This window comes from Amblyraja radiata, chromosome 21, assembly GCF_010909765.2.
Source record: "Amblyraja radiata isolate CabotCenter1 chromosome 21, sAmbRad1.1.pri, whole genome shotgun sequence".
NCBI classification, from domain to species: domain Eukaryota; kingdom Metazoa; phylum Chordata; class Chondrichthyes; order Rajiformes; family Rajidae; genus Amblyraja; species Amblyraja radiata.
In genome coordinates this window covers 29,122,019-29,137,514 of record NC_045976.1, presented here as the reverse complement: position 1 = coordinate 29,137,514, position 15,496 = coordinate 29,122,019, and the positions used below count along the sequence as shown (strand labels likewise).

Here is a 15,496-nt window from a genome sequence, read left to right as displayed (position 1 = left end):
TGTTGCTTTAGCAGTATGTTTGGGATCATTGTCTTGCTGTAGACTACCATCAGTAGTTGTACCATCAATGAAGATCAGTGAGCCAGCACCTTCAGCAGCCATACATGCCCAAGCCATAACACCCCCACCACCGTGCTTCACAGATGAGGTGCTATGCTTTGGATCTTGGGCAGTTCCTTCTCTCCTCCATACTTTGCTCTTGCCATCAGTCTGATATAAGTTAATCTTCGTCTCATCTGTCCACAAGACCTTTTTCCAGAACTGTGGTTGCTCTTTTAAGTACTTCTTAGCAAACTGTAACCTGGCCAACCAGTGGTTTGTATCTTGCAGTGTAGCCTCTGTATTTCTGTTCATGAAGTCTTCTACATTGACAAATCCACACTCCTGCAGAGTGTTTCTGATCTGTCGGACAGGTGTTTGGGGATTTTTCTTTATTATAGAGATAATTCTTCTGTCATCAGCTGTGGAGGTCTTCCTTGGCCTGCCAGTCCCTTTGCAATTAGTAAGCTCACCAGTGCTCGCTTTCTTCTTAATGATGTTCCAAACAGTTGATTTTGGTAAGCCTAAGGGTTGTCTGATGTCTCTAACAGTTTTATTCTTGTTTCTCAGTCTCATAATGGCTTCTTTGACTTTCATTTGGTCCTCATGTTGATAAACAGCAATAAAAGTTTCCAAAGGTGATGGGAAGACTAGGTGCTGAGAGCTCCCTTATACCTGCATTAAGGAGGCATTTAAACACACCTGAGCAATTACAAACACCTGTGAAGCCATGTGTCCCAAACATTATGGTGCCCTGAAATGGGGGGACTACGTATTTACAGCTGTAATTTCTACATGGTGAAACCAAAATGTATGAAAATGGTCTTTAATAAAATCTGACAATGTGCACTTTAACCATTTGTGATTTTTTCTATTACAAATCTCAAATTGTGGAGTACAGAGGCAAATAAATAAACGATGGGTCTTTGTTCCAAACATTATGGAGGGCACTTTATCTTGTGGAAAGGTTATCATCCTCGCCATTCACCATCTTCCATCATCTTTCTGCTGTCATCTTTGTTGTTCTCCTTTGCACTTGTTGCTCGACTGGATCTACAGGAAATGAACACTTAAACAAATTAGAATTGAAGTGACGGAAAGTAAGAATGCCATTCTAACACATTGCGTGTTTGCTCACTTATATTTTGCTGGGAAAATTATCATGATTAGGACGCCTCCAGCAGAATGCCGCCTCATGAGTTACATGTAATCTTTGAGAGCTTTTAGCTGGGACACTCTTTTTCAAAATTACACAAACATTTTCAAAATCTCTTCTGGAACCCATTGATTGCAGTTCCCTTTACTGCTAGGTTGGTAAATTATCCACTGAATATTTAGAATATACTCTAAAATGGTTTTATTCAATTTAAAGTTATTCTTGTCTTCATTCTGTGGCAATATTTACTGACAGTTCAGGATGCATCTCTGCTTATTTAAACTTGAGATCAAGAGCAGTAATGATTAATCAGGCAATTTCAAATAGCATTCCAGTGTATGTGGATAAATAAAGTTGGATGACTAGATTAATGCAACTAAATTAGAGGAAAACATGGAAAGCTGTTGGATAGGGCACTCTGTACTAAGGAGCAGCATTGCAATGTGTCGCCAACAGATCATGAAAGAAACTGCTCAAGCAAACATATGTGGAACTTCAGACCAGACCTTTTAATAGTTTGTGGTCCAGTGCAATGATCTGTTTTGTAGAATAACTAATGATAATAAAACTAGGACACTCCATGGACGGTTTAGCTAGAATGGCATAAATGTGAAAAATATACATCTTCTAGATGCGCTGGGATGCATCCTCAGTGATGTGGTCTGGGGTCATCGGGTGTTTCGGGTCTCACAACATCAGACACCCTCGCCCAGGTGACACAGCCGGGGTTGATCAGGCCCGACGTGCGTCCCAGCAGCATCTAGGCATCTTAATAATTATTCTGCAGGGGTTGGGAGATTCTAGTGCGTGGAGGGACTGGGGTCTGTGGGATGAATCCTGGCCGGGCTCCTCCTGCGTCTCACCAGGTTCAAGGCCTGTGCGCTGCACCTCTTTCTCCGAGCATTTCATTCTCGCCTGATGGATTTTTAGGCCATGGTGGTTCATTAGGCCTTTCCATAGCTTTATTGGGCGTCTTTCTCACGAAAGACACAGACTTGGGTGCTAACCCAGCCTGTTCTGGGTGCCGTCTTTCCGTGCCATCAACTGTCTCTCCAGTAGTCACGAAAAGAAAAGCTGTGGGGGGTGGCAGGAATTGTATTGGAGTCAGCAACTTTGTGTATATATTCCTTTGGTCTTGTTTATTGATAATTTATTGTGCGCTGTGCAATAGTACAAATATACAACAAAGCAATCTCAAATATGTTGCAATTGCCATAAGTTTCAATATTGGCTAACATCAAGAAGCTGTTTAGTTTTTAGTTTGATTTAGTTTATTATTTTCATGTGTACCGAGGTACAGTGAAAAGCTTTTGTTTGTGTGCTATCCAGACAAAGAATATATTGTACATGATTACAATCAAACAGTCCACAGTGGACAGATAAAGGATAAAGGGTACAACATTTAGTGTGAGATGAAATCCGATAACATCCGATTAAAGATAGTTCAAAGGTCTTCAATGAGGTAGATGGGAGGCCAGGACCATTCTGTAGTAAGTGATAGGATGGTTCATAGATAACAGCTGGGAAGAAACTGTCCCTGAATCTGGAGATATGAGTTTTCAAACTTCTGTACCTCTTGTTTAATGAGAGAGCAGAGAAGAGGGAGCAACCGGGGTGTGACTGGTCCTTGATTATGCTGGTGGCCTTGCCAAGGCAGCATGAAATGAAGATGGAGTCAATGGAAGGGAGATTGATCTGCGTGATGTTCTGGGCTACATCCACAACTCTGCAATTTCTTGCGGTGTTGGATGGATCTGTTCCCAAATTTAGCTGTGATGCATCCCGATAAAATGCTTTCTATGGCATATCTGTAGAAGGTGAGGGTTGTTGGGGACATGCCGAACTTCACAAGTATTTGTTGAAATATAGTTATATGCATGTAGTGTTGAAGTAAGGAGTATCTTTACATCTACCTTTTAGTGTATTACTAGACTAAGTGGGACCCAATGGGTCCCATGTTCACACGGGAGGGCTGGTCCCCCAACGCAATATTCCACCTCTCCACCAATTCCAATATTGGTGGCCAGTGGGGGGAGGGGGGCTTTCTGGAGCACTGGTATGGGTGTTGTGGGCTGAAGGGACTGGTCTCCAGAGGGTTAGTATGGACATTATGGGCCAAATGGATTATTGGGGTGGCATCTCAGTCCCTCAAGCCTGATGTGCTGGTAGCCCACTCACGGCTGCTGGGCTTGGCAGTTGACTCACGGCTATTCCTTGAAATTCCATTTCAAGCAGGGTGCAAGGCCACCAAATTCAAATCCATTTTCCTACCATTTCAAGCAAAGTGCAAGGCCACCGAATTCAAGTGCAGTTTCTTACTTCAAGCAGGGTGCAAGATCACCAAATTCAAGTGCAGTTTCATACCACTTCAAGCAGGGTGCAAGGCCACCAAATTCAGGTGCAGTTTCCTACCGCTTCAAGCAGGGTGCAAGGCCACTGAATTCAAGTGCGGTTTCCTACCACTTCAAGCAGGATCCAAGTCCACCAAACTCACGTGCAGTTTCATACCACTTCAAGCAGGGTGCAAGGCCACCAAATTCAAGTGCAGTTTCATACCACTTCAAGCAGGGTGCAAGGCCACCAAATTCAAGTGCAGTTTCATACCACTTCAAGCAGGGTGCAAGGCCACCAAATTCAAGTGCAGTTTCATACCATTTCGTGCAGGGTGCAAGGCCACCACATTCAAATGCAGTTTCATACCATTTCATGTAGGGTGCAAGGCCACCACATTCAAATGCAGTTTCATACCATTTCAAGCAAGATGAAACCACCATAAAACCACACAAAACACCACTCACAATTCAGTAGACATTCAGTGTGTTCAGTTGATTCACAGCTCAGACAGAGTCGTGACCTCTCCCTCCCCCATCATGCAGAGACTGAGCCACACCCACACTTCCAGGTTATATAATCCCTCCCCCCTCCCACCGGAAAAGGTGTGGCCTTCATGGCGTGATTGACAGGAGAGAGATTCTTAACACTTTTTATACACTAATAACACTTTTATTTTTCATTGATGGGAAGAATCCTCTGCACCTGGTGAGCAGAGGGGGACTGAGTAAGATGGGCAAAAATCACAGCCGTAAGTGGCAGCGTTTTATCTAAAATCAATATACAGTGCAAACAGGATTTTGTCAAGTTTAGACCACCATCCATTTGCAGTGCTTTTACTTCAACCCAAAACCCCCAGCCAACCAACCATTCGCAGCACTTTTACTTCAACCCAAAACCCCCAGCCAACCAACCATTTGCAGTGCTTTTACTTCAACCCAAAACCCCAACCATTTGCAGTGCTTTTACTTCAACCCAAACCCCCAACCAACCATTTGCAGTGCTTTTACTTCAACCCCAAACCCCACCCAACCATTTGCAGTGCTTTTACTTCAACCCCAAACCCCACCCAACCATTTGCAGTGCTTTTACTTCAACCCCAAACCCCACCCAACCATTTGCAGTGCTTTTACTTCAACCCAAAACCCCACCCAACCATTTGCCGTGCTTTTACTTCAAACCAACCACATTTTCATTTTCAAACCGCATTAAGGGCACTCAAGGTCAGTAAAACCACACTCACAGTTTAGTAGACACGTGTTCAGTGTTATTCACAGCTCTGAGAGACGTGACCCTCTCACTTCCCCCCATCTTGCAGAGACTGTCTGGGGCACAACACTTCCGGGTTTTATAGTCCCTCCCCCCTCCCACCAGCAGGGGCAGCAGAGAGAATGTCAACATTTTTAAAACATTAATAACTCTTTTATGTTTAATTGATGGGAAAAATCCTCTTGTCCTGCGCAGTGGAGGGGGAATCTGATTAAGCTGGCCAAAAATCACAGACGTAAGTGGCAGCGTTTTTTCTAAAATCATGAAACAGAAAAACAGGAAGTGGTCAAGATCTTACTTTTAGTAATATAGATTAAAAATAATTCAAAATTTCTCCATAGAATTTATTCCTCAACCTGTCATCAATTTATATTAATATCTCAGAGGAGGTGAAGAAAGTAAGGTATCCAAGTATGTCAATGGCACAAAAATAGGAGGGAGGCCATGTTGCAACAAGGACATTGCAAAGAGAAACAGATATATTTAGTGAATGAGTGAATAAATATTTGATAAATGGAACTTAATGTGATAATGAGGTTATAGACTTCCGTAAGAGGAATCTAAAGGCAGACACTTGTGAAGAAAGTTTGAAGATGAGTGAAATACAGAGGAACCTAGGTGTGTATAAATCACAATAAGCTAGGGGCAGCCACAGTAAGTGGCTACAAAGACAAATGCATATTAGCCTTTATTGTGGGAGGGTTGGAGTATAGAAATAAGGAAGTATTCAACAATTACACAGATACAGATGAAGCACAGTTTTGGTCTCCTTATTTAAGAAAAGATATACTGCCACCAGAGACAATCCAAAAGATATTCATCAGGCTAAATATTGGTGTGCGAGGGTTATCCAATCACAATTGGCCAAATAAATTAGATCCATATTCTTTGTAGTTTAGGTGGTGATCTTATTGAAGCATATAACACCTTGGGGTGCATGACAGGGTGGATGTTGAGATATTTCTACTAGTGGCTGAATCTTGAATGAGGGCATATGATTTATGCGGTGGTCATTTAAAATAGAGATGCATGGGAACTTCTTGCAGTGGATGTTGAATTCTCTACCAAAGTAGATTGTGGAAGCTTATTCATTAGGGGTATTTAAAGAAGTAGTAGATACATTTTTGAAGGACTGGGAATTGAGGGCAATGGAGGAACACTGAAGATGAGGCCTGGGACAGATCAGCGATGGCAAGCTTAAGGGGTGAAGTGGTCTTTTATGTTTTAACCATTTTAGTTGGGGGACTTTCTAAAAGCTTAAAATACCATAGGGAATGCATTGTACAATAACTAGAAAAGAAGGTTTGACAATGAATCGTCACGATTAATTTAACCTCAGGTTTAAAAATACCTGACTGACCTTAAAGTGGGCCACTGACATAAAAAATATTTTTATTGCGAACCTATTTTGGTTTCAATATAAAAATTCTGAAAATAGAAGGAAGCCAACCTACTGGCACATTTCTGATGCGGTTTCCTTCTGGCAGTTACTGTGCTTCTAGAGTGCTTTTGGTGGTTGTACTGAAATTTAATGATTCTGAGCAAGGGATCTGAAGATTGCCATGTCATGGGCGTTAATGATTTTCTAGCTTTATGGTGCCAAATGTTCCACCTTAAAATGTCAAGGAATTCCATGTTCTTTGTCTTTTAACTTGGTCTCTTTTGTCAATTAACAGGGAACAATCAACTGAATTATTTTTAACGGTAGAATTTGAGGTGTCATTCCCATTGTTTCTGCCTGCCCCACTTAAATAATTTCCACGTGCATTGACTCCACCCTATCCCTCCCGACCTGTCTAAGATACGTCACGTGCCCCTTGTCTCTTTAATGACCTCCGTTTACCAAGCTCCCTCATCTTTACTATGGACGTTCAGTCACTCTACACCTCCATCTCCTACTAGGTAGGCCTTAAAGCTATCCCTTTCTTCCTTCACCGCAGAACCAGCCAATTTCCCTCCAGGAACACTCACCTGCGCCTCACGCTCAACAACTTCTTCGAATACTCCCACTTCCTCCAAATCAAAGGTGTAGCCATGGACACTCGCATGGACCCTAACTATGCCTGCCTCTTTGTAGGGTACGTCGAACAATCCCTGTTCCAGGCATACACTGGCTCTCCCCAAACTCTATCTCCACTACATTGACAACTGCATCGGAGCAACTTCCTACACCCATGCAGAACTCATGGACTACATTTACTTCACTACCAATTTCCAGCCTGCTTTCAAATTCACTTGGACCATCTCTGCACCTCCCTTTGTTGATCTCACCATCTCTGTCACAGGAGATAGACTATTGACTGATGTCTATTACAAACCTACTGTCTCCCACAATATCTAGACTGCACTTCTTCCCACCCTGCCGCCTGCAAATACTCTGTCCCCTACTCCCAATTCCTCCATCTCCGCTGCATCTGTACCCAAGATGATGTGTTCCATACCAGGACATCTGAGATTTCCTCATTCTTTAAGGAACAGGGGTTCTACTTTATCATAGATGAGGCCGTCATATGTGTCTCCTCGGTGTCCCTCAGCTCCGCTCTTCAGAATCAGAATCAGATTTTATTCGCCAAGTATGTTTTGCAACATACGAGGAATTTCACTGGCCTGGTCAGTCGTACAATTAAAAGCAACAGACTCAAAAACACATTTTAACATGAACATCCACCACTGTGACTCCTACACATTCCTCACTGTGATGGAAGGCGAAATAAAGTTCAAGTCCTTCCTTTGTGTTTTTCCTTGGTCGGGGGCCTCGAGCCCCCGTTAACGGGATGATCTTGACTCCCGTAGCTGGTGGCGTTCGGGCCCTCCCCGTCGAGGCGTCAGGTCCCGCATCGGGGGGTTGTCAGCTCCCCGTGCCGGGCGATCAAACCTCGCGTCGGGGCTGGTCGAGCCTTCCGCGGCGTTGGAGCTACCGACTTGCCTCTCCCGAGACTGCGAGCCCTTGATGGTAAGTCCGCAGGCCGCGGTGGGGCTCACGACAGTCAGAGGCGGCTCCCTAGCTCCAGCGATGGTAGGCCTCAGAGCCCGGAGAATGTGATCCGAAAATTGATCACATCTCCGGGAAGGTAAGAGCTTGAAAAAAAGTTTCCCCCGATCCCCCCCTGCCCCCCACATAAAACAAACCAAAGTACATTAAATCAAACCTTTAACAAACACTAAAAATAACAAAAGATGAAAAAAACGAACAGACTGCCGGCGGATGCTGGCCATCTCCCCGGCGCCCATGGTGGTCTTATGCTTTCCACTTCTCCAGTCACATCAGGGACAGAGGCACCTTAGTCCATTCATCCATTCCCACCCAAACCCCTCACGGTACTTTCCTCCAGCAGGATATGGAATACCTGTCCCTATGCCTCTTCCTTTGACTCCTTCCAGGGACCCCAACAATCCTTTCACGTGAGGCAGAAGTTCATGCACCTCCTCCAACCTCATCTATTGTATCCGTTGCTCAGTGTTGACTCCTATATATTGGCGAGACCAAGCGCAGACAAGGTGATCGTTTCGCTGAACACTATGCTTAGTCTGGCTTGGCCGATGTGATCTGACTGTTGCCAAACATTTTAACTCCCCTTCCCAGCCTGTCCCGCTGAGTTACTCCAGCATTTTGTGTCCACATTGACCTTTCTGTCCTGGGCCACCTCCACGGTCAGTGAGGCCACACGCAAATTGGAGGAACAGCACCTCACATTTCGCTTGGGCAACTTACAGCCCAGCAGTATGAATATTGATTTCTCTCATTTCAAGTAACCTTTGCATTCCCTCGCTCTTTGTTCATCCCCCACCCTAGTAATCTTGCTCATTTCACTGTTTGTATTCCTTCATTATCACATCTTCCACAGCCAACAATGAACCATTGTGGGCTCCACCTTTCTTGAGTCATCGGTGCTGGCTCTGATTTGTTCTGTACTTTTTCGTATCTCTAGTTTCCCTCTCCCCTGACTCTGTCTGAAGAAGGGTCTCGACCCAAAACATCAGCTGTTCCTTTTCTCCAGAAAAGGACCCGTTGAGTTACTCCAACATTTTGTGTCTATTTTCGGTATATACCAGCATCTACAGTTTCTTACACATTATGTCCATGTCAATGATCCATTACTCGTTCACACTAATCTCATTTATCTGGTCCATAGCCTGTGCTTGGGCAATGATGACGGTGCACCATGAAAACTGATTGATCCAGAATGAATATTTTATGTTGTAATGTCAGAACCTTAGAATCTAAACAGCTAAAGGTTGCAACCCTAAAGGTTACAGTTCAGGTAGATAACATGGTGAAGAAGGCATAGGAGATATTGGTCTTCATTTGCCAAGGTAGAGAATATAAGAGCACAACCTTATAAAATGTTCATTAGGCTACACCCGGAGTACTGTGTGCAGTTCTGATCATACAATGTAGGAAGAATGTGATTGCACTGGAGAGGGTGCAGATTTTTCAAAATGTTGCTTGGGGTGGTATGTTTTGGCTATGAATTGGGACTGGATAGGTTGGGTTTGTTTTTCTCTAAGTAGAGGAGGTTGAGGGGACACCTGCTGAAGTATACAAAATTATGAGGGCAGAGATTAGATGAATGGTGAGAAATGTATCTCCATAATTGGGACGCTAAAACCAGAAGGCAATATTTAACGTGAAGGAATCAGATTTTTTTTCCACCTAGAGGGCAGTTGCAATCTCAAATGCATTGTCTGAGAATGGAGGCAGGTACTCTCACAATATTTAAAATATCTGCTTGAATTGCCCAGGCATAGAAAGCTATGGACCAAATATTGGTAAATTACAATAGTCTACATGGTTACTTGATTGTTGGCATGCACATGATGGCCAAAAGGACTCTGAAACAAGTGATGGATTGATTTTTGTATAAATGACCTCAGTAAGTGCTATTTAAAACAATTGTTTCAGATGGATATGTGAGAATTATTTATTTCTCTACACTATGTTATATCATTTTTCAAAGAGTAGCTAAACTACTCAAATGCTGAAGCATGTTACCTCAAAGTGTACTGAGCAGTAAGATGAACCTTGATGTTAAATCACGTAAGTTAGATGAAGGAAGTATGGTTTGGAAAAGGATTATTAATATCCTTAACATTCTATGGTATTAATGGTTGATTAGCCATAAACATATTGCAATAAGTCAGTTTAAATAGACCAGGTAAAACAACTTAAGAACCAGGTTGATTGAGTGCTTATTCACTTCCTTTCAAAGCAGAAGGGAAGCACTCTTGAAAAACTTTACAATTTTCTATCTTTGTTAATAGCAAATAATTTGTCCGGTACTTCACCCATACTGCAATTGTGCTCTACGTGTTAACTGCCTGCATGTTGTAAGATGAACTGACACATGTTCATTCTTTCAGAATTTGTTCTTGCCTGAGAATATTTTTTAATGAATGTGTGTAAATTATAATGAATATTTATTATTTTTGTGCACAGGAGAACTACGACACATTACAAAACTTAAACCCTGGAGCCTGTTTGACGTACTTATTGAGAAATATGGATGGCCTCATGAAGAAGCTGTGCAGTTCACTGACTTCTTGCTGCCCATGTTAGAAATGGTTCCTGAGAAACGAGCTTCTGCAGCGGAATGCCTCAGACACCCCTGGCTTAGCTCTTAGCAGCATTCACCAACTTTCTTCATAGAGCTAACGATGTTTATCACGGACCCAGCAAAGTGGCAAACTCTCAAACATCAGGGGTATAAATCCAAGCCTCCAAGAATAGGCTATTTTTCACTCGAGTATGGTTAATGTTTGAACTTTTGCTTTTCTGCACTGTGTCTTTGGGAAAAGTAGTTTTTGTCTTTAGCAAGAGGTAGCTGACTCTGCTAAAAACACCTAACATGTTTTGATGCTTTGTTTCTAGTATCGCCTGACCATCTCATGTTAAATTTCCTATCTGAAGGTGATAAGAATCTTTTTCATGCGTTTGGATATTTTTTGTACTTATTTATGAAAATTGTTTTAGCTGATGAGTATTAATATTGAAAGATAACTGAGATGCTACTACTATGTAAGGTAAGGAAGTAGCCGAGATATTGCAGAGCTGTACAATTGTAGCCAATAGGAAAGAAGCATTATTCTTGTAAAATCTGTAGATTTTCTTGTAAAATAGCTTTCCATATAACACAGAAATGGGACAACCTATAATATTTTCATGAATGCCATGTGCTACGAGAATGCATGTTTTGAAGCTTATTTACGTACAAATGAGGCTGTATAAATTTTACATTTGTTGGCTCAGTTAAATATTGTGTTGCTGGATATTACGTGTTCATTAATGCCTTGTAAGTCATTTTGCAGTCCAACCAGACTTTCAAAAAGTCCGATTTTAGTCCTTCAAAGGAGACTCAGCTGCAAACCTGCATTGTAATCACTGCAATTGTCCCCTAATTGTCTATCGTTATTTAAGAATTCCATAAGAACGTGTCCTTCAAAGTTTTAAATTATTATTTTTTTTACTGTGCTTCAGCATTGTCAGGTATATTGTCCAAGCAAAAGGTTTGTGATCTCCTGTACTAAAGCTGCAAAAGGAACAAAAAGGAAAACATTTTTCCATGTGCAGATTTAATATTTTGTCACAAAAAAATTATATGTTAAAATGTTTTGCTGTCAGTACAGAAATGATACTAATTGATGTGAAAATAAAAGTGACCGTGTCAAAACTTGTTTAAAATAACTTGCTGTATAGCAAACCCTTCAGATTTGCATGAAAATAAAGTTGATCTTGGGTCTGTTTAAAGCTTTGCTCTCTCAGCATCAGACAGTGGCACAACAAATTGCACTGGTCTTTGTAGCTTTTTCAGGGATTAACAATGTAAATAGGGATTTTTTTTAAAAAGCATTGAATTCTTCAGATGCTAGTTTAAGTATTTGAGTTGCTGTGTGTAATGAAAAATTTATTAGATAGCAAATATTGTGGTCAAGTGCAATTCTGGCATGTTATATCTCATCAGTAGTGAGACTTTCTACCTGTCAGGTCCAAGTGTGCACTAACCTCTAAACAGTGAATTATGTGAAAGTGAACTGACTAGTTTTATTCCAATTGTCCACTTTAATTATGGTGCCACTATTTCTAATTCTACCAGTTACTGGTTTATCCATCTGCCTTTGCAATAACTAGATTGTGGATAAATAATTCTGGTATTGTAATAGTAGCAATTGTTTGAGGTGCTTGTGACTGTCTAATTAAACTATTTTGTTTCCAAGTCGTGTTGCTCATTGGAATGGCAAGATAATTTTACGATAATTATTTAGTTGCAGATAGAATGCTGTATTATTGTGGAATAATATTTAAATGCACAATGTATGCAGATTTGTTGGCATTCAAACTATAATGCTTTTATTGCTCTGACTTTAAGCAACTGCCTTATTATCCACCAGGGAAGAAAAACATTTTGGAGTAAGTCTTATGCTCTTTTTTGACTTTCCGCTCCCTTTGTGTTTCTCCTTTATTCTTGTCATCAGCATAGGATCTTTGCTAACTCTTTACACTTTGTAATATGGCATTTCTTAGCTCTCTTGGTTGAGAAAGCAGTCGTTGTTTGGTTCACCCACTGTTGTATGTTGGACATCTTGAAAGAATAAGTTGGAGTTTCTTCAGGTATTCCATAGCTTGTGAAGTTCAGTTTAATAATGATCTTGGTATTCAGGTAGCTTTGATTTCAGAAATTGAGTTTTGTAAGTAGATATGAATTGTGCCCTCAGGATAATGTAAATTTGAGATTGTGCATGACCATTTACTGTTTTACCTCCAGTATGGCCTAAAGCATGCATTTTAGATTATTGATTAAACTAATTCACCCATGAATCTCTCTGAAATCAGGTTTCAATCCCTCCTAACAACAATAAGCGTAACCAGTTATGATTTGTTTAGTTTACTTTTTGGTTTAAAGATACAGTGTGGAAACAGGCCTTTCGGCCCACCAAGTCTGTGCTGACCATACAGCAGTTCTATCCTATCCAATTTACAGGAACCTACAAACCGGTACGTCTTTGAAATGTGGGAGGAAACCAGAACACCCGGAGAAAGCCCAGGCGGTCAGAGGTAGAACGTACAAACTCCATACAGACAGCACCCAGAATCAGGCGCTGTAAGGCAGCAGCTCCGCCATTGTGCCCTCCAGTCATTTGAAGTTTACCTGTGCCTCTCCTCCAGCCTGTTTCTATTTGTAGTCTTATCATCATATCTTTCATCTTTGCCACATTCCTCTTTATCATCTACATGTTGCTATTACCAAAACATTGAGTCAGTTCTATTTAAATACTGATGATACCTTGCACTGCTTCTGTTAGATGAACCACAATTTCTTAGTTAAACATTGTCCTTACCTCTGCCAGATTATATTCTTGGCTCAAGCTAAAACAGACCAGATTTGGTGGCCTTTTGATGCAGTATTCTACCCACCACCATGCACGTGCCTGCAATTTTATCCCGATTTGCCACTGAAACCCACGTTCATATCTTTATCAATTCCAAATTTGATTATTTTAATCTTGATCTCACTGGCCTCCCACCCTCAATTTATGATTGAAATGCCTCGATTTAATTTTGCACGTCCTTATTCATCACAGCTTTATGACCTGGTCTACATTTTGTTCTCCAGCACCTTGCAGTTAAATTCTTAATGTTTAAGAACCTCCAGGGCCACTCCCTCATTCACAATAACTGCATATGCTAAAAATCTTTTGAAATGCTAGCAGGTTTGGTAATGAGATAAAATGAATGAGAGTTCATGTTTTAGGTGGATGACGGAGTTTTTTCTTTTGCTTAATTTTAGGATAAATAATGCTATTTTGCACTGCTTCGTAATTATTCAACTAAAATTAATTTAACTATGGAAGTGCATAATCAAAGTATTATACTTGTGGAATAAAAACCTTTCATCTATGTACATACTGAGCTAGGAGGGAATGGGGCAAAGGTGGAGAGAGAATGGGAAAGGTGAATATACACAGAAGAAAACAAGGTGGACAGTAGGAAAACACTGGGGAGGAGGCTGAATTTTCCAATATTCATCCCATCGAGAAGATATCCAAGGAAGATAAGGGACAGTGTTATTTCAATTTGTTTGGTCTCAGTAGCAAGGGAGAGTTCTGCAGAGCTCTCACTTAGTCAACAGTTGGTTTCACTAATGTAGATGCAAGATTGTGAGCAAAGAATGCAATGGACATGTCTCTCGGAAGGCGCGGTAGGTCCCTGGTTGGTGGTGAGGGAGGTAAAGTGAAGTGAAAGGTTGCCAGAGTGTGGGGGGGGGGGGGTTGCACAGCTGCATTTAAGACTATTCAGAGTGCAGTATTACAAATAATGAATAATTGGTTTATAGTGAAAGGCCACTTAGCTATTATTTATTCCTTAAGTAATAAATCGCCAAGGCTGAGGAATAGAGGCAAGTGTAATGTATTAAAGCAAAATCTTTAATACATTACTCATGACACTTGAGGTAAGAACATGCTCTGCCAGATAGCATTGTGTGCCTGTGTCTCATTCTTGTTATACTTCTGCAAAGCCTTCATTCATTATTTTGTATGATTGTGTGTAACACACTTGGGGGGATAAATATTACATTCGACCCCAAGGCCTCGCCTTTTCATCACTTAAGGCTGTTGTCGACTAATTAATGTCTTACCCAAATTGTGATATTCTGCAACAGCAGGCTTAACTGCAAAGGGTTGGTGTGTTTAATTTCATCATGGCTGCTCCCAGCGTTTCTGGCCACCATCTCTGCTGCTTCTTGGGCGTCTTGACCTCTCAAACCCGGACCTCAGATTCACCTGTTGATACAGCAGACCCTGAAAGCCAATCAGATCGCTAGACTAGAGCAATCATTGCTATTGCCTTGTGGGATGTGTACTAGGAAGAAACAGTTATTAAGTTTAAATCACTTCTGATGTGTTTTTAAGGGCTTAATTGTTTCTTATTAAAGTGGTAAATTTGCACTATCCCCAGCATATCCACCCCACCAAAACAAAATTTACTGCCCTTCGTAAATTAATGCAATAGACAATTACTGTTCTGGGATTTCTCCAGCATCTTTTGGAATATTTCTACCTGTATTAAATTCACCATGCAGTGAATGGGATTTTCCCTCCGAAACAGTGACTCCAGCTGGTTTAAAAATTGATGAGTCACTGTAAAGTAACCAAACAAAAATGGAGAATTTCCTTTACTTAGTCATATAATATGATATCTGTAAGTGCCTCTGAAACGCATTGCTGGAAGTTAAATGTAGAAATTGAACTAACGAGTACCAACCTTTGTCTGATTTGGAAGCTTTCTGTGAATTCTCTTTTAATATCTTGGGGTTTAATTGCCAAGAAACAATTAATTGGGAATTGAAGCATGGAGAGCAGCTGAAGGAACTCAGTGGTTCTAGCAACTGGACATACATTTTGGGTTGAGTATTCATTTTCCTCCACAGACGCTGCCTGATTAGCTGAGTTCCTCCACTGCTCTTCCTTTCTCGCTGCAATTTGCAGCAGCTCCAGTGAAAAATTGAGTACAAGTAATAGAAGCAGGATACAAAGTAAATTTAAGAAAATAAAGAAAAAATAAAGAAGGGTTTCGACCCGAAATGTTGCCTATTTCCTTCGCTCCATAGATGCTGCCCTCACCAGTGAGTTTCTCCAGCATTTTTGTCTACCTTAAGAAAATAAATGATCAATTTTATTTTCTTAAATGATCAATTTTGGTTGAAC

At 41.1% G+C, this 15,496-nt stretch overlaps 1 protein-coding gene across 6 annotated transcripts in view; it reads left to right on the top strand.

The window, feature by feature from the left end:
* The window catches only part of srpk2 (SRSF protein kinase 2), a 144,871-nt gene extending 132,511 nt beyond the window's left edge, over nucleotides 1-12,360 (top strand). For 4 of the 6 annotated variants that reach the window (XM_033039899.1, XM_033039898.1, XM_033039902.1 and 1 more), the window contains one exon: nucleotides 10,233-12,360. In XM_033039899.1, the coding sequence (XP_032895790.1) occupies nucleotides 10,233-10,417 (185 nt within the window). In that variant the 3' untranslated portion in view covers nucleotides 10,418-12,360. The remainder of the gene's footprint in view (nucleotides 1-10,232) is intronic. The other 2 variants (XM_033039900.1, XM_033039901.1) reach the window with 2 other exon arrangements.
* The last annotated feature ends 3,136 nt before the right edge of the window (nucleotides 12,361-15,496 follow it).